Raw genomic sequence first — 24,219 nt, 5'->3', positions numbered from 1 at the left:
CATGATTTCGGGATATAGCCCCTTGTAAAGCTGGCCTTGAAGAGCTCAGTTATCGGGGCTATAAGTACTTCAACACCTTTCTGAAGCATGGCTGGAAAAATACCATCTATGCCTGCTGATTTGAAGGGCTGAAAGCTCTTTATCGCCCATTCAATTCTTTCTGGTGTGAATAGTCTACCAGCTTTCTGAGAATCCCACCTGGTGGGGTTGTATACTTCCCCAGCGGGGGCCGCATCTTCACTGGTAATCTGCCTGGAGCCAGGAAAGTGAGTCTCTAGTAGAGCTCTTAGGCTCTCTTGAGGATCATTCGTAAATTCCCCACATGGCTTCTTTATTTGGCCAATTGGGTTTGAGTGATCCTTAGATAGTACCTTTTGAAGTCTAGCTGCTGGGGCCGTTTTATCTATTCCCTCACAGAAGCTTCTCCAGGACTGCCTTTTGGCTTTCCTGACCTCTTTGTTATAGTTGGTCAGGGCTAGTCTGTAGGCATTCCAGCTGCCTTCTCGCTTAGCCTTATTGAAGGCTTTTCTAGCAATTTTCTTGAGGTTTTCAAGATTATTGTTCCACCAGGGGACGTCTCTGGAGATCGTTTTCTTCCTGAGTGGACAACTGTTTTCAAATGCCCTCTTCAGACATGATGTGAAGTGAGCAGAGGCGTTCTCCAGATCCTCATTGGAGCTGATGTTGTATTTCAGGCCCTTCAGATCAAAACTCATGTGGGCTATGTAAAGTTCCCAGTCTGTCTTCCTGGGTATCCTGCACTCAACATCAGCTGAAGCAGTTGCTTCAACGTTGAATTCTATTGCCATATGGTCTGACATGGATGGCTCTTCTGAGACCCTCCAGTTCTTGACCATCCCCGCAATAAAAGGTGTCGCCAGTGTAAGGTCAATTACTTCCCTTCTGATCGCATTCATGAAGGTTGGACTATTACCCACATTTACTATCTCTATGTTAGTAGAAAATAGAAAGTCAAGTAAATCCTCACCTCTATGATTTATATCTGTGCTGCCCCATACTTTGTGGTGTGCGTTCGCATCGCAGCCCAGAATAAGTTGTTTCTTCTCTATGCGGCACCATTCGATGAGGCGTTGTACTTCCTCCGGTGGTGGGCTGATGGCGTCTCCTGGAAAATATCCTGAGGCGATAACAAGCTGCCTCTTGATGTTCTCAGTTCGCACATCAACCAATGCCGCAGCAAGATCCCTTGTCAGGAACTCTGTAAGTGGAAGACAGGTTAGTCCCCTTCTGAGTATTATTAGGGCTCTTGGACTTACTGCCTTATCGCAGTATATCGTCTGATATACTTTGTTTGGTAGGCCTCTTACTTGGCCTCTCCTCTCGGCCATTGTCTTTGGTCCCTTAAGGCGGAGATTTGTTTGGCCGAAAAAGTAATTTATCTGCCAATTCTTTGCTCTAAGTCTCTCGACCGATGTTCTATCAGCCGAGATGACAATCTCGAGCATGGGTCCTGATGGTCCCCTTCGAAGGACTCTCCAGCTGGAGGTTTTGAGCCCTGCGTTCTGATTCTCTACCGCCTTGAGAATTTTCTCATTGGAGAGATCATGGCTGTCGGGGAGATATCCGACCAGGATCTCCGGGTGAGGCAGTTCTGCCTCTTCGGCTATCCTTAGATCAGCTCCCTCCCAAGGTTTGAGTTTTGGCTGAATGCTCTTCAGCCACTCCACAGTGGCTTTGTCAGAGCATGTCAGCCCAAGCCAGCCTGGCCTCATATGCAGTTGGTGGAACGTAGGCGTTATGGCGTCCTCGTTCCCCAATGCAATAAATAATCTCTTCCATTAGCGATTTTTTGATGGCCATTAGTTTGTCCATTTCCAAAATCACCTCTGGAAATTTTTTGTGCATTATCCCCACCTTCAGACCAGCGGTAGCCTGGCTGTAGGTGGGCCCACCTGATGCGGGACCCTTGGGAGTTCCTAAGGGCTGAGCCCCGGAAGCTCCCGAGGATTGAACTTTGGAGGCACCCGAGGCCTGAGCCCCGGCACCTCCTGAGGACCGTGCGACTTTTGAAGCCTCGCATTTGGCACTCTTTGGCTGCTTGCCTTTAGGCGTGCTGTCCTCCGACCTATTTCTCTTGGTCCCTCGGCCTGTTTTCTGCTTTGGACCAATTGGTTTGGAGGCTTCTTTCCTGGCATCGTCAGGAGCCATCCCTTTCTTTAGAAGGAACTTCATCCTCCTTCTGGCGGCCCCGGAGAGTCTATGTCTCCTGACCGTCAGCTTTTCGAGGCCAGCTACGACCTCTTCATCGCTGCTCTTCAGCAGCATGTCCTCCGCCATGGGGTCAGGACTTGCGCCCTGTTCCTCAGGCTGAGCGAGGCTTTGCACTTCCTCGATTAGCACATTAGGGCTAGTGCTAGACCCTTCTTTAGTTTTTTCTATCTGGTCCATATGAAGTCCCACGTGCAGCTAGGGAATTTCAGTCACCAGAGGCAGAGCCCCGCATGCCCCTGGAAGGCCAATTAAACCAGAGGTCGCCTGGTATCTGGAGTTCGCATATTCAGGACTAGATCCTCCCACTAGCCACGCAGACTTCGGCATACGCTGTTCCACCTTGTCTTGGGGAAAGTTTTTATTGTGTCTTTCATACACTCGGTTCAGGCGGTTAAGCCAAACCCCCCGGCATGTGTCCTCTGCTCGCGAGACATGACCACAGACATCAGATTCCACATGTCGGTATATCAGGCATGAAGTGCTGATCCCTTGCATACCTGGCATCGTAAACCCCGTGCAATACCCCAAGCCACGACACTACAGCAGGGTATGGGGAGTCGCACCGCATTGGTCAGTGTCGGTCGATCACTGTCCAACTCTCGCCCCGAGGAAGCTGCGGTGAACCATGCCAGCACAGACCTTGGCATGGCTGGGCACGACTAATCCCCCGAGAGCATTCAAATTATCTTAGAAGTGTCCATGATTTTCCACAATGAAGTTTGCAGTTATAAAAATAAACTTCGATAATGATTGCGAGACTTGTAGTAAAAATTTTCCAAGTCAACTAGTCGATTTGTTTGAATTGGTTTTGATATATTTTCTACACCAACTGTATCTATTATGAAAAATCAATTCCTCAATAATGGTCCCAGCTAAAATTGCTAACGCTATTTGTTCTTTCATTTTCGATTTTGAACTTTTACCAAATGAATTATTTTATTTATCAGAATACAAAATAAAGGTGACAAAATATAAATATGTCAAATTTAAAGATCTGTCACTTTACTGACTTTCGTTAAAAGCACCATGCAATAGTTCACTTTTAACGTCCACGATAGAGGATCCTTTATTACAGGATCCTTTAATAAAAGATCGCTTATTTGTGCGTTGCAATAACTCTCTATTATCTTTAGAAGCCAGATCTGTGGAATGCTGAACCACAGACTAACTGTGTAATCTGTAATCTGTGGCTTGAACTATAAAAGTCCACTTTGCCAGAGACAATCCAAATCTCCTTTATTTGTCTATGAGTATGGCACATAGACCTATAATAATCGCAGACTAATCTGTGTAATCATCGAACTAATAATACAGGGAAGGAGTCTATGCTTCTATTTTGGTGTTAGGAATGGAAACGCGCATTAGAGAGAAATAGAGCTAATACGCATTGCACTAGTTTGACAAAGATGAACAATCGGAGACCACGTGATACGGGGCAAAACAATCGGGTTTTTGAACCGGAGTTACGGTCACCACAGGATAATTTGTAATTTTTGAATATCATAGGTACTTTAGAAGAATTAAATCATGATATTCATATTAAGACTTCCTTATTTGATAATTCCACATTACTACTTCTGCAATATTGTTTAAAATTATCGATTTATTCATTAAAATTCCTCTTGGTAAAATACAAATTTGGACGAAATATTTTTTTTCGGCAACCGTCCGGGAAGTGCTCACTTCCCGGACGCTTTTTCTCTGAGAAAGTAGCATTTCCCGGCCTAGTCCGGAAAGTACGTACTTCCCGGACTAGGCCGGAAAAGAATCATAGAATCCATAGCAACCGAGATAACGGCTGACAGTTCATATGAAATTAGTTGTCAAAAATTTGCATGTTTTTTGATCGCAATCGCAATAAAATATGGAAAGCAACAGCGATAGTGTTATTTTACATGGTTGCCGAAAAAATATTGTACGCAACACGCCCGAAAATGTTTTTTTTGGACTCACAGACTTCCAGGACTCGCTTACGCTCGTCCTGGAATTTTGTCTATTCGTCCAAAAAAACCCTATTTTCCGGACTTGTTACGTAACTATTTAAATTGGAAACGTCAATATAATTACTTTTTCAATTCTTATTGGATTTTGCAAATGATATAAATTCACACAAGCTGTTGGTAAATGCGAGTAAAAATCAATTTAAAAAAAAAACTCGCTTAAAACAATTGTTAACATAATGAATGAATATTGTAGGAAAGTGAAGGGATTTGAAAAAAAATACAAATTCAACAGAATTAATTTAATGAAGATTTAAAAAATTAATACATCAGATTTTGAGATTTAATATATTAAAAATTTTAAAATATTAGTTATTGTCCTTTGAAAAGAATTAATTTTGTGTACTTTTGTCGAATATGCTCTTCATTTTCAAGAGTAGATTTATTTTAGTGATGTATTTTTAAAGTAATAATAATAATAATCTTTATTTTGAGGAATAACCTGAATATATAAATAAGCAAATTATTAAAATTTTTTATGTGAAAAATCTAGAATCGCTGAGCGCTATGCTAGTCTCCCCAATAAATACTCTTCCACTGAATATGGTTCTAGGTCCATCAGCAACGTATGGACTTCTTTTTTAAACCTATTAATAGGACCAGCTATTTTTATTTTATCTGGCAATCTGTTGAACAACTTTAAACAGCTATACAGGGCAGTCTTTTTCGTCATTGTTAGGTGATGGATTGGGTATGAATAGTTGTTTGTTCTAGTTCCATAAACATTTTGGGGTTCATACTCCGTAAAAAGTTCCCTATTCTTATAGATATAGAAGAACATCAAGCATTCCTGGATGTACACTCCACTCAGGGTCAGGATTTTTGCTCTTCTAAAATGCCCTCTGCATGACTCTCTGTATCCTATTCCTGCCATGATTCTAATGACCCGTTTTTGCACAACAAAGATTCGTTCATTGTCTCTGCTATTTCCATAAAAAACTATCCCATAGCGGAAGACTGATTCGAAGTTAACATGGTATACCATTTTAATCGTTGTTTCATCTACATATCTCCTCAGGATATGTACCTATCCAGTAGCTTACCCTATTCAATTTCTCAATAGTCCCCTCAACGTGGCAGTTGCAGCTCAAACAGCAATCAAGAGTCATACCCAAAAATTTGGTGCTAGTAAAATACACTTTCAAGATAGAGCCTTTTATTATCACTAGGTTCATTTTGATCTTCCATAGTCTTCATACTTTTTCTATGAGATCTAGGTAAGGAAGTCTTCTCTTTCAAATGTTCCGGAAAATTGATATATTGTGGGAATGGAGCCTCCTCTGAGTTTTATCTGTCCAAAATTACGCACAATATCACTGTCAATAAAATGTTTACTGCATAACTTAGTGAATTTTGATGGCTGGAAATTTTTTTTTATAGCTAACGACCACTGAGATCTCAATTTTGAATCACTGGGAAATCTGTAGAATTAGGAATGTAAGTACTGCATAATATAATTACGTATTATTTCTGCGAAAGTACTCACGAGAAAAAAGATAATTCACTACCTTTCTCGAACCTTTCCGTACAATTATATACAGAACAGGATTTAACCATGAAGAAAAATAAAAATTATGATCCTACTAATCTTAAATTGTTGCAAGGAACGATAATTAATTCAACTTCAACACTTTTTACGGAACAAAATATACTCATCAGCAGTGATATTTAGCCACTCCATGCAATGTTTTGCCCCTTTACAGCTGATTATTGTCCATCTCATTCACGTTACCGTAAGTCTCTCTCTAGACTCCTTCCATGGTTTTATTAATTCTATGATAAGATATACCTTTTGAACCTTGGAAATAAGCTACTAAATTAGAAAAACCATCATGAACTCACTTTTATAATTCCATTTGTTGAACAAAGTAGTGTTTATAATAAAATAAATGAGTTATCCCAATTTCGTTGACGCTAAAGATTAAATATTCTTCTCTTGATTTTCTATTTCATTTTCGGTCATTATAACGAATTTAGCTCACTACCACCCATATTAGCTCTTATATTCATATCCATTCATTTATTATATCGCATTTATATTATATCGCTGTTTATTTCATTTAATAGAAGAATTGCCATTTAACCTTACATTCTCAAATAAATAATATTCATCTGTGAAAGTTCTAACACAGACTAGTAATCTGTGGTTTTAAGTTCGAACTTCAAATTTCGATTGTTGCCAAATATAAACACAGCAGTTCGGTTCGAATGATCTATGTTCTAATTTGCCTAATCGTTGATTAAAAATTTAAACATTGATTACTTTCTGATTTCTCTTGCACCATCTGTCAAATGACGTTTAATGTGGTCTAATCACCGATTACACTAAACAGGAAAATTTGGACGTTTATTTTCCCGATTAGTTTTAAACAGGGTTCTGCGCATAGACCTAATATCAATTTGATATAATGTCTATGGTTCTGCGCAACTCAAAACGTCAAAACGTATGACTTATCACATAACCATAAACATTATGTCTTTATGGACATAACCTGATGGTGTCACATTATATGTTTCTGTGTTTGGTTATGTGAGGAATTTCGAAATTGAAATAAGGATTCTGATTCAGATCGTGAATAATCATTCAATGACAATTTATAATGATAATTTGTGATTTATTTTAACTTTGTCACCACAAGAACAGAGAACATTATACTAGAAAATTGAAATTCCTGATTTTTCTCGACGGTGATCATTCACCGTCGATATTTTGAAATGTTGCCAAACATATATCATGTTTAGCTAAACATCGATTATTATCAAACGGTACAATCGGTGGAAATTATAATCATCGATTAGTACTAAACATTGATTAGGTAAACAGCGTTTATTTTTTGAATGGTGCAATTGGCCCTTACACTGTTATGGTGGATTTATGCACCGTACCTAAGAACTAAGGACTAAGAACTAAGAACTAAACCTAAGAATTCAGTGGCGTTTATGCACTCTCTTTTAGTTCTTAGTTAAGGCATGCGCACGTGCTCAAACTACAGTACTTTCTATTTGTTCTATTAGTATAGGATCCCGATATAGAACGACCTTCACCGAGATGCTTATTTGATAAAACGTATTTTATATTTAATTTAACATGTAAATAAATATATCACATATGGGTTGCCTAACAAATTTTAGTCCAGAGTAGGTTTAATTAATAATTAAAAAAATTTTTTTTTTCGAACATTTCACCGGTTTGCTTATTAGATAAATTCTATACCAATCGAATGTATGAAGCCCATATAATGTGCAAACGTTAGGTTGCCTATTTTTTTCCGGTCACAACTCTCGGGTTGCCAGGTATAAACAGGTCAATCTATACTAGCATTTTGCAACGGTCTGACTATTTAATCAAAATCAATATGATTAAAGATTATTTCATTATGAACACGGTGGTATGGGGTTGCCTACGAAAAATCAGTCCAGAATCCCGGTTGTCGAATTTTAAAAAGTTGAATATGAATAATTATTTATGTGTGTATATTTTTTATGTGACACTAAATGAAAAGGATAGCGAGAGACTCGTGTATGCGTGCATCATTTTGGAGTAGATAATTTTTGAAATAGAGGAATAGTTATTTAATTTTTTTTAATGAATTAATTATTTATGTGTGTATATTTTTTATGTGACACTAAAGTATTTTTACTAAAAAAGAAGGTTATAGTAATACATATATAATACTAATCTTGCAAATTTCATCTTTATTATTAGACGACAAAATGAAAAACAAAAATTAAAAAAATACTTCTGTTTTTCATGAAAAATTATAAATACAAAAATTTTTTGAAATTATTCAGGTTTCGAGTCATCGGACATATAATTATGATCTCCAACTTCTGAATCTTCTTCGTCATCATCACTCTCCGTTTCAGTTCTTTCGACAATGTCTTCTATCTTCAAAGGTGTATGATCCCCAATGAATCCTACTGGTTTAAAATATTCATCTAAGAACCAACCGCAGTTCTCAGGTTGAAGTTTCACGCATATTGGATCCGTTGCATTAAGCCACATGGAATTTACAAAAATAGTTCGTGAAATTTTTTGAATTAATGATATCCAGGATGGTGGTATGGAGTTGGAGTCGAAGCCTTTTATTTTTTCTAAGAAGTGCTCGCTGTCTTCTTTGGCAGAATAATTTTTCATAAAAATGCGATATCTCATGCGAAAATAAAACAAGATTTCATTTCAAAATTTGAACGACAAAAAAAAAGAAGAAAAAAACCGAACAAAAACAAATAGGATCAAAATAGCAAATATAAACAAACAAATTTATATATTTAAATGAACAAAAGGATATAAATAGAAATAAAAAATAAATTTTTCGGATAAAAAAAAAATTAAATAAAGAAATGAATTACTACAGTTGAACATAAAAAAAATGATTGAAAAATCAGTATCACTCTGCAGTCAAATCATCGTCTTTAACATCCATACATAAATTTTCACTATCCATCGAATCGAGCATATTTTTTGTAGGTTGAAAACGACAACAATTACCTATCTCTTTAAGTCCTTCTTTAGCATGTTATAATAAGGCTATATTTTTATTTAGAAATCTGTTTCTATTTTTTGTTTTGATGCGGTTAATAGCCGAAAATATTCTCTTTCATTTGGCATTCGAAATCTGAAATATGCAGCCACCCAAATTTGTCGATGAAATTCCAGTTAGACATATTTTTTTCCACTGAATAGAATACCAAATGTGAGATAATGGTATATTTTCATTGGAAGTTTACACACCATCTGTTTTCAATGAGGCACCCTTCGGATATTCCATCATTCTTCGTATTTATTCTCAGCCGACAGAAGTTTTATGATTTTATTATGTTAAAGTAGGTACGTTCTTCTAGAAACACGTAGAACGTAGAACCTCAATGAGAATGAACAATGAATTGATTCATAGAAACAGTCTAGACATCCGAATTTCCATATTCCGAATCGTCTCGGTTATGTCAAGATGTCGGAAAGTGCGGATGTCGTGGCAGCCGAGCTAAATAAATTACGGAAAAATGAACTCGTAGATTTGATAATGAGTGCTACATTACCTGAATATGTGACAAATGGAATATTGATTAACTTCGTTGAAGAATTCAGGAAGAAAATTCAACTAAATGAAATTATAAACAAACAAGGAAAACAACAACAAGAAAATCCAAGAAGTGCAGAGAAAACTGATAATTTAATTTTGCAACTTAAATATTTACAAGAATTACTAGAAGAGACAAGAGATAAAAACAACATCTTGAAACAAAATAATGGTTTATTACTGGAAAAAGTACAATATATGGAAGGAAAAAGTCAAAAATCAGCAAAAACGCAAGTAAACATTCAGAAAAAAGTATCACCAATTCTAATTCACAATGACAGAACTGAAAAAGCCCAAGAAAATGATAAAGAAACCTCTTCCTATGCTAAGGTTACTTCTGCTACTGTTCAGAAGATGGCAGCACCAGCAAACCTCAAATCGCCCAGACCACAGAACTCCGATGATATGTCATTCTTGGACGATAAACAAACAACAACAACGGGTTATGGAAAGGAAAACATTGCTAAAATCACAAAGCACCGAAATACAGGACGAAACCAAGAAGAGGATTTCGTGGAAGTCAATCGTGGTAGGAAAAGACGATTCAAAAACCCTGAAAAGAATATTGGAACTGGACAACAAAGTAAAGGATTTTCTGGACAAGAAAGGAAAGTTTGGCTATACATATACAGAGTAAACAGAAATACAACTACCAATATGATCGAAGATAATATATTAACGAAAGAAGGATTTGATAAACAAACAATTATGGTAAAAGAAATTCCATCAGAAGAGAACAACCTGAAGAGATTTGTCTTAACAGCTCCAATAGCTAAAAAAGACGAGATGTACAAACCAGAATTTTGGCCCTCAGGTGTTGGTATAAAAAGATTTAGTTTTTCCAAACACAAAGAACTCACACAGCAAGGTAAGGATTTTTTATAACAAAAGAAACACAACTGTCAGAACTCCACACCCCAACCAAAAATACAAAGACTAACGATAAAAAAGTTGATAAGAAACAAAACTTAACATTGACACATCTAAATATCCAATCGTTATCAACATCCCTAAATGGACTGGAAATTTTTGTCAATGAAAATAAAATAGATTTCCTTGCATTAACTGAACACTGGCAGTCATACGAACAACTAATGGCTTATAAATTAAATGGCTTCAATCTCATAACAAGTTTCTGCAGAGAAATAAATAGGCATGGAGGATGTGCAATATATGTCAGAGAACAACTACATAACAAATGCAAAAAAAGAAAAGAAATGGACAAATTCAATGTCCCTCGTGTGATCGAATGCACAGCTCTAGAATATGAAGAAAACAATCACATAAAATTAATTATCATATGCATTTATCGACCAAACACACCTCCCTTTGAAAATGTAGATATTTTCTTTGAAAAAATGAACTTAATACTAAAGACACTTACTATAAGAACAAAAAACATCAAATTCATGATCACAGGTGATTTTAATATAGACATGTTGAATCAACAAGATAAGAACACCCAAACTATGACGTCAATACTAGAGATGTACAATCTAAGACCCTTAATAATCCAACCCACAAGAATAACACCTACTTCTAAAACTTGCATAGACAATATTTTTTCGAATATCGAAGATGAAACTGTAACAATACTACAACCCCATCTTTCAGATCATCTTGCCATAACCTGCAGATTCAACATGATAGGAGATGTAACAACTAAATACAAAATTATAACAAAACGTAATGTGAACGAACAATCACTTGAAAAATTTGGCATAGAACTAAGTAATATTGACTGGTCGGAATTATATCAATTTACTGATAATGAGGTGGATGGTAAGTGGAGGTTTTTTTCCACAATTTACAACAACCTATTTGAAAAACATTTTCCACACATCAATATAAAAATAAGCTCATCACAAAAAATTCCATATAAAAATGATAAGAAAATCCAAGCAATAAAAATGAATTTAGATATATTATACACAGCATCTAGAACAAAACCAGAACTAATGAACACCTATAAAAAAGTTAAGAAGGAATATGACAACAATATAAAGGAATACAAGCAAAAATACCTCTCAGACAAAATCAATTTCTCAGACAACAAAACAAAAACTACATGGCAAATAATAAAGAACCTAACAACAGAAAATAAGGATGAAACCTATCCAGCCATACAACAAGGGGATCCCATCAGACTTGCTAATGACTTCAACAAGTTCTATGTAAATATGACTCCAAACAACACAACAAATCAGCTGGTTGAAGAAAAGAAGTCCACCACAATCAAGAGGGTAGAGAAGTCGATGTTTATATTCCAAGTGACACCTGAAGAAATTATAAAGACCATAAAAACAATAAAAACAAATTTTTCCAAAGGTTACGATGAAATTCCCATGTATGTCATCAAGAAAACAATACATCTAATCTCGGAAGTAATTGCACGTATAATGAATAAATCATTCATAGAAGGTGTATTTCCGGAAGCAATGAAGATGGCAATAGTTAAGCCAATTTATAAAAAAGGAGATAAGGATGATCTAGGAAATTACCGTCCAATAAGCATGTTATCATCATGGTCAAAAATATTCGAGAAGGTATTAGCAAATAGGTTATTATCTTTCTTCAACAAAAATAAAGTATTATCTGCTCATCAACACGGATTCATAAATAAAAAAAGTACGGAAACAGCAATATATGAAGTAACTCTTGGAATTATGACCGCTGTTGACAATGGCCATATACCACTAGCCCTATTTCTTGATCTGACCAAAGCATTTGACAGTGTGGACCATACGATACTACTGGAAAAATTAGAAAATTATGGCATTCGAAACAATCAGCTGAAACTCATGAAAAGTTATTTGCAAAATAGAAAGCAAAAGATCCTACTGAAAACAAATGAGTACACATGCACATCCAAGGAACTAGAAGTATCGATGGGAGTAACACAGGGAAGTATTTTGGGACCACTGCTTTTTATAGTGTACATAAATGATCTTCCAGAAATATGCACAGAAAAAATTCAACCAGTCGTCAAACGTCCTTGCGAAACCTTTGCAACCATTTATGCAGATGACACAAACATTGTAATAACAGCTGAGGAACCACAGACAGCAATAAACAGAGCAGATACCATCTTAGGCGAGGTAGAAAAATGGTGTAGAGTCAATATATTGAGATTAAACATGATCAAGACGGAATGTACTATCTTTCACAGTGAACGAACTGGCCACACAATACCTGAACAGCTAATACTAAATAATATTGAAATTATTCCTTCTGATAGTGTAAAATTTCTAGGAATTTGGATAGATAAAAACTTGAAATGGAAAAAACAAATAGAGAGCCTCAACAAAAAACTAAATTCTGTTATTTATACATTAAATGTAATGAAAAACCATGTTCAGAAGAGTACAATAAGCATTCTGTACACAGCCACTTTCCAGACTATCATGTCATATGGAATAATATTCTGGGGAAATAGTGTATTACAGAACAAAATATTCACAACTCAAAAACGAGCAGTAAAAACAATATGTGGTATGAGATATAGGGATTCATGCAGGGGTGTGTTCAAGAGAGAGGGAATACTGACCGTCACTGCAATATATGTAATGAGATGTGCTATGTTCTTGTTCAATCGTAGAGAACTGTTCCAGGAGTATGAAAATAACAACAACACAAGAAAAACAAACCCATATATATATCCGAAATACAAATTGACCTTGACACAAAATAGCCCAACATATATGTGTATAAAAATTTTTAATGCTTTACCAAGGAGATTCCATGAGATGAGAAATTTAAAAGACCTGAAAAAAGAGCTAGCTGATTTCCTGATAATCTGCGAACCATATAACATATAAGAGTTTTATGAAGTGTGCAGACTTCACAAATAGTTGAGAAATTTGATGTTTATTTTCATCTCTATAGAAGTATGTTTCATTGTAATTTTATTATGTGAATTAAATTTTATGACGTCACTCTTACCGCAGAATTGTAAATTTGCATTAAGAAATAAAGGGATTATTATTATTATTATTATATTATTATTTTTTAAAACTACCAAAATCTACTAAAATCTACCAAAGGATTTCTTCCTACTAAAAATGCGAAAAATCTACTAAAAAAGTAGATTTCTACTAAATCTGGTCACACTGTATACGAGTCTATCGCTATCCTTTTCATTTCCAAAAACAAATAGCATGCGCACTCTCTTTCTTTCACTGGACGGACTTCAAACAGCTGCTATGCTGTGTCCTCACTCGCAGCAATATTTAACTTTTTAAAATTCGACAACCGGGATTCCGGACTGATTTTTCGCAGGCAACCCTATACCACCGTGTTCATAATAAAATAATCTTTAATCATATTGATTTTGATTAAATAGTCAGACCGTTGCAAAATGCTAGTATAGATTGACCTGTTTATACCTATCAACCCGAGAGTTGTGACCGGAAAAAAATAGGCAACCTAACGTTTGCACATTCTATGGGCTTCATACTTTCGATTGGTATAGAATTTATCTAATAAGCAAACCGGTGAAATGTTCGAAAAAAAAAATTTTTTTAATTATTAATTAAACCTACTCTGGACTAAAATTTGTTAGGCAACCCATATGTGATATATTCATTGACATGTTAAATTAAATATAAAATACGTTTTATCAAATAAGCATCTCGGTGAAGGTCGTTCTATATCGGGATCTTAGACTATATACTTTTACTGCGTTCGGTATATGTCACACCGTTCGCTGCCTAAGCGTTCGGCAAATGTCAACCGAATGAACCGGTGCTTAACCTTTCGCACCGCCTAGGTAGACGGAGAAAAGGGTTCAACTGTGGACCATAGATTACAAAAATATTAACATCAAAATGAAGAAAAGAAGTACGCCAAATTCTGTGGGATAGGAATTTTTAATTTCAAGAGGTTATATTGAACACAAATAAGTTTTATATTCAGGACAATACAAATGAAAATTGGAGGCTTTACAATAAGAAATACATTTATTTTTGTAGAGGAGACTAAACCGGGCATTACAAATATTACAATTGAAGCCTTTTCTGATTATATTAATTTTCTTTTGAAATCCGGTAGATCGTATGAAGCTTTGAACCTAAAAATTAGAAATTAAGGATTGGTTTGAAAATAGGTACATGCATTGGTTGTCTTTGAACATCATGCACGAATCTGAGAATTTTGGAAATACAATATTCATGAATTATAAGCTTATTATGCAAAATCTCTTTATATATTTAGAGTTTTTCTTATGTTTGTATATGTTAAAGGCATTTAGGAAACAAATATTTTTATTAAGAATAAAGGTTCATTTTACGAAGTACATAATTGTATCTCAGCGAAGAAATCATTCATCCATGTTCAAAGAATAGATTATAAAATTCCTTTTACTCTCTTCTAATTGGTTCCCTGATTGATGATACATATTTTCGATGTCTACAAAATTTCCAACTTTTTCATCAACAATATCCTCAGGATTATCTCCTTTCAACTCTTTCAAGATGAACACATTATGTAGAATACATCCTGATATCACGAGGAGACAAATTAGATCTAGTCTGGCCGTCTCCAATAATTTCAATCGACGAAATTGCTTTTTTTCTTTTCACAAAACACATTCAAAAATTCTTCGATATCAGCTCCGTCATCGTTCGGCAAATCAAGTACGCACCTATTGCTCCGTGGTCACGTGACCTATCAGCCTTTTACACCTTACACCGCACGCTCCGCACCGGTGGGCATATACCGAACGCAGTATTTGATAAGATCTGAAGTGGTGATCCAAAAATTTTTACTTCACTATAGATTGGTGGTGTAGGATCAGAGAAACAGGAAAATGATACTCTGTTAGTTCGCCGACGTTTCGGACAAATTTATTTCCATCCTCAGGGCTCTACAAAATTTACGGAAAACATCATTTGCAACATTGATGAAGGTGTTTACAAAATAAAGGAAAGATGAGCATTACTAAAAGTTATTGACTAGAAAATATCACAGAAAAGATGATCTGGTATAATTTAGATATACAAAGAAACATTATAAAATTCAAAACATTTTTAGTTTAAAATAAGAGTAAAAATAAAAAGTAATATACACACATATAGGTACAAACGAAGTACTTACTAGCTAGACAAATGTATCTTCCCAAAATCATCTCATTAAAATTCGAATCAATTCTCCAATATTTCACGTATAAAGAAATCATAATATATTAAAAAGCTGGGACAAACAATGCGACCGATGCATAGATAGTACGCCGACAGACGGAGGTGAAATCAAAGGAACAGCGGACTCGAAACAAATTAGGGTAAAAAACTTAGACGTATGTATGTGATGCGCTGAAGTAATAATAATAATTTATTTTGTTTAATAATAATAATAATTTATTCGCACATGATAAAGTAATATATATAGAAAATACATGTACAAATAATTTGCCATCAAAAAATTTCATGGCTTGTCAAGGGCTTATTAGTCATACTTCTAGATAAAAGTTCAATATGCAAATACAACACATAAATACTCATATAAAAATACTCGAAGACTGAGAACAATTATTATGTATATGGGACATAAACAATATTAAGTAAAACAAAGGTACTTAAAGAAAAAAAAAACATATATCATCCGTCCAAAAACTCGCTCAACCTATAGATCGTTTTTTCTAGGAGGTGACATTTCACTCTCCTACTGAAAGCAGCCGAACTTAGTTTCTTAAATTCTTCTGGTAGTCTGTTGTACAATTTCAGACAAGTGTGATTGGGGCCTTGTTGGGTTTTCTTAATTCTTGATGATGGAATGGAATAGTGATTTTTGTCTCTTGTGTTGTATTCATGAAAGGAAGCTTTCTTAGGGAATTTGTTCTGATTTTGATGAACGTAATTAACACATGCTAGTATGAAAGCTCCTGTTATGGTCAAAATCCTTTCATTTTTGAAAACCTCTCTACAGCTGTCTATACTCCTCATTCCGAAAATGGCCCTCACTGCTTTCTTTTGCTGAAGAAGAACTCGACCAACATCGACACTCTGTCCCCACAGGATGACACCATAAACAGCCAAGCTATGGAAAGACGAATAATATGCTAGTTTTGCAATATTTGAATTAGAAATTATTCTCATTCGTCTGATAATGAAAATGGAAGTTGACAACCTTCTACACAAACTCGATATGTGATTCTTCCAGTTCAAACCCGAATCGAACTCCACTCCCAGATACCTAATCGACGAGTTTTCCTCCCTTTTATTGGTAAAAATGATTTTTTGTGTTTTGGATGTATTCACTTGTACACCATTAGCCAAAAACCAATTAGTAGCACTAGCTTCACTCATTTCAGTCTTCTCTTGCAAGTTGGATCTAGAGGAAGATTTGTTCAGGAAGGAAGTGTCGTCCGCATATGTGCATACCTTATTCGATGGAGTGTTATGAAAATTATCGTTTATGAAGAGGATGAACAATATGGGACCCAAAATAGATCCCTGTGGTACACCTCTCTCTATCGTTTGACAGCCAGAAATTTCCTCTCTCCATTTTACAGCTTGTTGTCTATTGAACAAATACGATCTAAATATTGCGAGTGCACTTCCTCTTATACCATAATATTGTAATTTCTCCAAGAGCAGCCCATGATCAACACTATCGAACGCCTTGCTTAAGTCAATACATGTCATCTCCACTTCTTCACAGTTGTTGTGTGCCTCCAAGATACACTCAAGGACATCTATCATAGCCGTTATAGTAGACTTAGATTTCCGGAAACCATGTTGACCACAGTGTAGTAAAGATTTCTTTTCCAAGAATTCCACTAAGCGGTTTTTAAGTATCGTCTCGAAAATCTTTGAGAAACTAGGTAAAATGGATATTGGTCTATAGTTAGAACAGTTCTCTGTCTCTCCTTTTTTATATATAGGTATTATTATTGCTGTTTTGAGATTAGCGGGAAATATGCCTTGATCTATGCAATCATTGAACATCTTACACAAATGTCTACTTATGTAAGGGATAACCCGTTTCAGTAAAGATGAAATCTTTCGAGGTTTTATTTTTTAGGTTGTTCGTGATTGTTATTATTTCACCTTCAATTACAGGAAATATAAAAAGAGAATCTGAATTGTTTGACTTACTGTTCAGTCGTGAACTACGGTCGTATTTCTTCTCGAACGACCCCGGTAGAATCTGATTTCGTATCGGCTGTCAGCGGAGAAAGAGAACAGATTTTTAATATATCGATCGTACGTGCTAAATAGAAAAGTTTCAAAAGAGACAAAATTGATTAATCTTCTGATAATTCATCATAATTAGTTAATTTATTTTCATCTATCTTCTGTATCGTCATCTAATAGTGTTAGTGAACCAAATAATATTGAACAACTATTCGTGAAGTGCCCTGAATTTATCATCAGCCAGGTGAAGCCACAGGTACTTAAGGGAGGTAAATTCCCCTGAATTCCCTTCCTTGGAACCTCCCTTTTGGAACCAGATTAGCGGTGATTCGCCTAGGTTTCTTCTGCAGCCCGTTGGGGTAAGTTGCATTTCACAATTTTTTTGGTTGTTCAATATTAGTAACAAAATTCATCTGAAATTGACCGCAAACCCCTTTTTGCGGACAATTATTGGTGCCGAAACCCGGGAAAATATCTTAAAACCCCCTTAATTCAGTCTAATTGTCATTTCCGTTCATCTGATTGAATTTGTGATTTGATTTTCATTCATTAATTGGGTAGTTATTGAAAATTCATAACACGGTTATCTTATCGCGCGTCATCTGTTCATTATCTTCAACGATAAACACATCGTCTGTTCTTCTTAGATTTTTCGGAATTAATTTATACCGATATACATACCGGGGTCATTCGACAATTTAAAATGCCGTCAATGGATAAATTGAAGGCCTCTTTAGCAACATCAGTCATAAAGCGCGAGAATGCATTTTCTGCAGCATCTACTCTTCTTAAATTAATAAAGGATTTGACCACAGAAGTCGATGTGGCCAACATGTGTCTGACTGAGTTGGTCAAAGTGGAAAAGACTTTCAGAGAGGCTGATGAGTTAGTTGTCCAACTCAATTCTCAGCTAGAGGAGCCTGGTCAGATCGGATCACCATCAAAATTCGAGGCATTTTTTGAAATTTGCCTACATGTACGTGCCGCCCATAGTCGTCTAACCGCATCTACGTCTGTTAAGGCGCCATCATTGTCATCGGCTGAGCTACCTATTCCGCGGGTTGACCTGCCTTGCTTTCAGGGCAAGGTTGAGGAATGGCCCGGATTTATCGCTCTATTCGATGCCTTAGTACATCAGAACAATTCCCTGGCGCCCGTTCAGAAGTTTCACCTCTTGGCATCTGCCATCTCTGGTGAAGCAGCATCTGTCATCTCTGGATTTCAATTAAATTCGGTGAATTACCCTCTGGCCTATCAAGCCCTTCACTCCCGGTATCAAAACCCTCGTCGGTTGGCGAATCTTTATGTGAATCAGATCTTGGATTCACGGCCCGCATCTGTGTCTTCCTTACCACAATTGAAGAAATTCGTCACGACGCATCAGAATGCCATTCATGCCATCAAGGCATTACCCATTTCAGATCTGGCTGACTTCCTCTTGTTTTCACTAGCTTTGCGCAACCTCGATATACCATCTCGCCACTTGTTTGAGGGACAGTTATCCTCTGATGACTTTCCCACTCTCGCTCAGTTGCTCGAATTCACCAATCGACAGTTGCGAGTGTTGGAAAGCACTTCCGTCACCTCATCCATTGCGCCGAAGGGATCATTAAGACCTCAATCTCCAGCAGGCTCAGCGTCTGTTTCCCCATCGTCTGTGCCTTCATCCTCTGGTGTGCATCCTCGCCGCCCTGCTTACGCTGGTGCGTGCCCTTCGTCGTCTTCCGCGTGTGTGTTTTGCTCGGCGAATCATTCTGTTCGCCAGTGTCGTGAGTTCAAGGCCATGAACGTTAATCAGCGACGAGCTTTCGTGACTGAAAGGCGGCTATGTAGAAATTGCATGTCGTCTTTCCATGCCACCGCTAAGTGCAGTTCGAGTCAGAGCTGTCACACATGCGGGGGACGACACCATACAATTCTCCATCTGGCATCTGCTGCCGCGGCATCTGCTGCCACTGCATCCCCTTCCGTTTCCTATGCTGGAAGGAAATCCCTTTCAACGGCAGAACGTCCTTCTTTGCCCTCTGTTTCATCAGAGGAGCCAACCCGTGCTGTCACCTCTCGGGGCACCTCAATAAGGGCTCGATCAGCGGGGATCTCGATGATGTCACGCCGGAGCCCTGAGGCGGCAGGTTCAGTGTCGTCTCGAGCCTCGCCAGCTTCACCACCCCTTCATTCTTCCCACTCCTCTGGAAGTGGTTCCGAATGACTGCACTGGTCATCTCGCGGTTGTCTTACTCCGTCAAACAAACATCTGTCTTCGTCTTTCCGTCTGTTCTCTTCTTATCATCTGTCTTCATCTCCGCGGTCTTCTTTGCGTCAGACCAATAATCCTGACTATCTCATGCCTACCGCTTGGATACGTCTTGATAACCGGCGGAATGTCCTGTTCGGCCGTGCTCTCCTGGATTCCGGCTGCCAGCACACCCTCATCACCCGTGAGTGGGCCTCCAAGCTTCGTCTATTCATCCACCCTGAAACCATTCAACTTCGCACCTTGAGTAACGCGGATCAGTTTCGCATTCAGGGGTACGCATACGTCACTCTCTATCACCAAGGGGATCCTCCCAATCTTATCATCAAAGCTTACGTTATTGACAGCCAAATAGATCCTCTTCCTGTCAAAGCATTCAACGGCCGGTGGCCTGAGTTTCAGAAACTCAGCCTGGCTGATCCACTCTTTTTTATTCCTCGTGCCATTGGAATGTTGATCGGCTCGGATGTGCTTCCTCATCTAGTTCTTCCTGGCACCTTGTGCCCATCGTCTGAGCTTCCAGGTGCATTATCTACCACCTTAGGTTGGGTACTTTATGGGCCGTATGCTCGCCATCGGAGGAAGACAAAACACGTGTCCTTTTCACCGGCCACTGTTCATGGTCGCATTCGACCTTCTAGTCAAAATACTTTTCCTTCATTTTCAGCAGGGTCATCATCTGCTGTGTCTTCTCCATTCCCTTCTCAGCCCAAAGTCCTTCTATCAGAGGCCGCCTGCCATGTTCCTTCGGACAATACTGATTCTTCTGATGCTTCTGCCCGTATCTCATCATCTGATGTGATAAGTTCTCCGGTCGTCACGGACCCTCTGAGCTCCCCGCGTCATTCAGATCCGGAACTTGTCAACATCGTTCGGCGTTTCTGGGAACTCGATAAAGTACCTGACGTGCTTCCTTTGACCCCTGCCGAGAAGGAGTGTGAAGTTCTGTATCGCGCTGAAGTCACTCGTGACTCCACTGGCAGGTACACTGTTGGTTTGCCCTTCTCATCTTATCGTCTGGGTACCTCTGTCAATGTGGCGACTAGGCAGTTTCTTCGACTAGAACATCGTCTAGAAAATAACCCTGATCTTCGTGTCGCCTATCATGAGTTTATGCGAGATTATCTCTCGAGTGGTCACATGGAATTGGTTCCTGAATCATTTGACCATCCTCGATATGAACCTTATTATATTCCTCATCATCCTGTACACCGTCCAGATGATCCTGCTACTAAAATTCGAGTTGTCTTCAACGCCTCTTGCGCATCTGCTAATGGCAAATCCCTAAACGATCTTCTGCTTACCGGCCCGAAGCTGCAAGCGGACATTTCCACTCTTCTGCTTCGTTTTCGTCTACATCAATTTGTTTTTACTGCCGATATCAGACAGATGTATCGACAGATCCTGATACGCCCTGAGCAGAGGGATTATCAACGCATCGTCTGGCGTTTCTCCAAACGGGAACCCCTCCAATATTATCGTCTGAACACAGTCACCTATGGAGTTTCCTCGGCTCCTTACCTAGCACTTAGAACCCTTCATCAGCTAGCTTCGGACGACGGACTCAGATTTCCTACGGCAAGGCAAGTCTTGCTGAATGAGATTTATGTCGATGACATCTTGACCGGCTGTTCATCCGAATCTGAAGCTCTTAAATTGCGAAAGCAGGTTCAAGACCTGCTCATGGCGGGTGGTTTTGAGCTGCGTAAATGGGCTACTAATCATCTTCCCCTGCTAGACGGTATCCCATCTGATCATCGTAGGGAATCCTCCTCTATTGACCCCCTTCTTCTTGACCGTGAACCAAGTCTCAAAATTCTGGGACTTGGATGGAGTCCTGCATCTGATCACTTCTTTTATTCCGTCCGTTTAAACTCAACGACAGTCACCAAACGGAACGTTCTGAGTCAGATGGCTAGAATCTTCGATCCTTTGGGATGGCTAACTCCAGTCACTTTCTATGCCAAAATCTTCTTTCGTCAGCTCTGTCTACTTCATCTAGAATGGGATCAACCTCTCTCGAATGAGATTCAAAACCGGTGGTTGCAGTTTCAATCCCAGCTTCCCACTTTGACAGAGCTTCACATACCACGATTCATCCCTGCTGTTTCTTCTTCTGCTCATCGCTTCATCGGCTTCTGTGATGCCTCTGAATCCGGCTATGCTGCAGTCGTTTATCTAAGCACTCCTACATCGTCCGGTCGATTCCACGTGTCTCTTCTAGCGGCCAAATCCAAAATTTCTCCTTGTAAGGCAATGTCCCTGCCTCGTCTAGAACTCTGCGGTGCCCATCTTCTCGCAAAACTCATGCATCATTTGTCTACCCGCGTTTTACAGAATCTCAGTGCTGACTACATTGCCTTTTGCGATTCTTCCGTTGCCTTGTCGTGGATCCGTGGTGAGAGTCATAGGTGGAAGACATTTGTTGGCAATCGAGTCGCCGAGATACAGGATTTGATTCCTTCTAATTGCTGGAGGCATGTGATATCTGAAGACAATCCAGCTGATTGCGCCTCTCGAGGATTGATGCCCTCAGATATTCATCACCACCCATTGTGGTGGCGCGGTCCTCCTTGGTTGTCTCTCGATTCCTCTCTATGGCCCCTGTCCTCTGTTGATTCATCTCAAATTGATCAAGTGGACGAAGAAGCCAAGCCGCTCTCCGCTTTAGTGTTGACGGTTGTCTCCGGTGAACCCACCATGATTGACCGTTTTTCTTCGTATCTTCGACTCAAGCGCGTCATTGCCTTTTGTCGACGTTTCATACTGAATGCTCGTGGTTCAGCTTTACCTCGCACAGGTTTTCTCACCTCTTTTGAGCTTCAGGAAGCAGAGATCTGCTTAATACGTCTGGTTCAATCTGTTCATTTTGCCGAGGAGCTGGCTGAGCTGCAGAAACCATCTTCTCGTCATCGACTCATCATGAAACTTCACCTTTTTTGCGATGAGCATGGACTTGTTCGAGTTGGAGGTCGCCTTTCAGCCTCTTTATTACCATATCGACACAAACATCCTGTTCTTCTACCGAAGGACAATCATCTCACTCATCTGATAATCGATGATGCCCATTATCGTCCTCTGCACGCCGGTGCTTTAGCTACTCATTCATACATTCGTCGACGGTACTGGATATTGGACGGACGTAATGTAGTACGCAATCGTCTGCGCAAGTGCAACCGATGCTTTTCTTGCAAGCCCCGTCCTCTAATACAGCCAATGGGCAATCTTCCACCAGAGCGGCTATCATCTGCTATGGCTTTTCTAACTACTGGTGTCGACTACGCCGGCCCATTTTATGTGACGAGTGCACGACTACGCGGAGCCGTTAGCACGAAGGCATATCTGGTTGTCTTCATCTGCTTCTCTACTAAAGCAGTTCATCTAGAATTGGCATCTGAGCTGTCAACCGCAGCGTTCATCGCTGCTTATCGGCGCTTTGTTGCACGCCGAGGTCATCCTTCCGTCATCTTTTCGGATAACGGTACCAACTTCGTTGGTGCTCATAACTACCTTCGTGACCTTGGCCGCTTACTGTCTGCTCCACAACATCAGCAGAGTCTCTGTGATGCCGCCTCGTCGTCCGGAACTGACTGGCGATTCATACCCCCTTCCAGTCCTCACTTTGGCGGCCTGTGGGAGGCCGCTGTAAAATCTGCTAAACATCATCTTACTCGCGTTATTGGCGAGCAGAAACTCACTTACGAGGAGTTTCTCACCATCTGCACTCAGGTTGAAGCCATCCTCAACTCTCGTCCTCTGTATCTTCCATCATCTGATCCTTCTGATTTTGAGGCCCTTACACCAGGGCATTTCTTGGTTTTCCGGTCCCTAACAGCTCCTCCTGACAACGATGCCAGTTCTGTGTCTGTGAACCGGTTATCTCGTTGGCAACTAGTCCAGCGATTTCAGCAGGACTTCTGGAAGCGTTGGCGTCAGGAATACTTGCATACCTTGCAGCAACGTCACAAGTGGTTGCAGCCATCTACCCCTATCCTTCCAGGTACCGTTGTCGTCATTCGAGATGACAATCTTCCTCCTCTAAAGTGGTCTATCGGTCGTATATCATCTGTTTTTCCGGGAGCTGATTCCACAACCCGCGTTGCTGATGTTGCCACTGCGTCTGGGACAATTCGGCGACCAGTCGTTAAATTGTGTCCTCTTCCAACTCAGTAGATTGCTCCTGAATTATTTCGTCTGTTCACTTCTTCAGTTCAGTTATCTTACTGAAGGGACACTTCAGGGCAGGCGGCATGTTCAGTCGTGAACTACGGTCGTATTTCTTCTCGAACGACCCCGGTAGAATCTGATTTCGTATCGGCTGTCAGCGGAGAAAGAGAACAGATTTTTAATATATCGATCGTACGTGCTAAATAGAAAAGTTTCAAAAGAGACAAAATTGATTAATCTTCTGATAATTCATCATAATTAGTTAATTTATTTTCATCTATCTTCTGCATCGTCATCTAATAGTGTTAGTGAACCAAATAATATTGAACAACTATTCGTGAAGTGCCCTGAAT

At 38.8% G+C, this 24,219-nt stretch overlaps 1 protein-coding gene across 1 annotated transcript; it reads left to right on the top strand.

Annotated features, from left to right (window-relative positions):
• The first annotated feature begins 15,690 nt into the window (after positions 1 to 15,690).
• Positions 15,691 to 23,974, top strand: LOC123684963. Its single transcript, XM_045624492.1, has 2 exons — positions 15,691 to 16,531; positions 16,620 to 23,974. Exon 2 carries the CDS (start codon positions 19,790 to 19,792, stop codon positions 23,870 to 23,872), a length of 4,083 nt encoding a protein of 1,360 aa, XP_045480448.1. The 5' UTR covers positions 15,691 to 16,531; positions 16,620 to 19,789; the 3' UTR covers positions 23,873 to 23,974.
• Positions 23,975 to 24,219: the final 245 nt, after the last annotated feature.

The sequence above is a fragment of the Harmonia axyridis genome, chromosome 7 (assembly GCF_914767665.1).
Source record: "Harmonia axyridis chromosome 7, icHarAxyr1.1, whole genome shotgun sequence".
NCBI lineage: Eukaryota > Metazoa > Arthropoda > Insecta > Coleoptera > Coccinellidae > Harmonia > Harmonia axyridis.
Note: the sequence above shows the minus strand (reverse complement) of the source record. Positions and strands in the feature narration are given on the sequence as shown.

Coding starts and splice junctions, on each gene's coding strand:
- LOC123684963 (XM_045624492.1), top strand. CDS start 19,790: ATGCCTACCGCTTGGATACGTCTTGATAACCGGCGGAATGTCCTGTTC.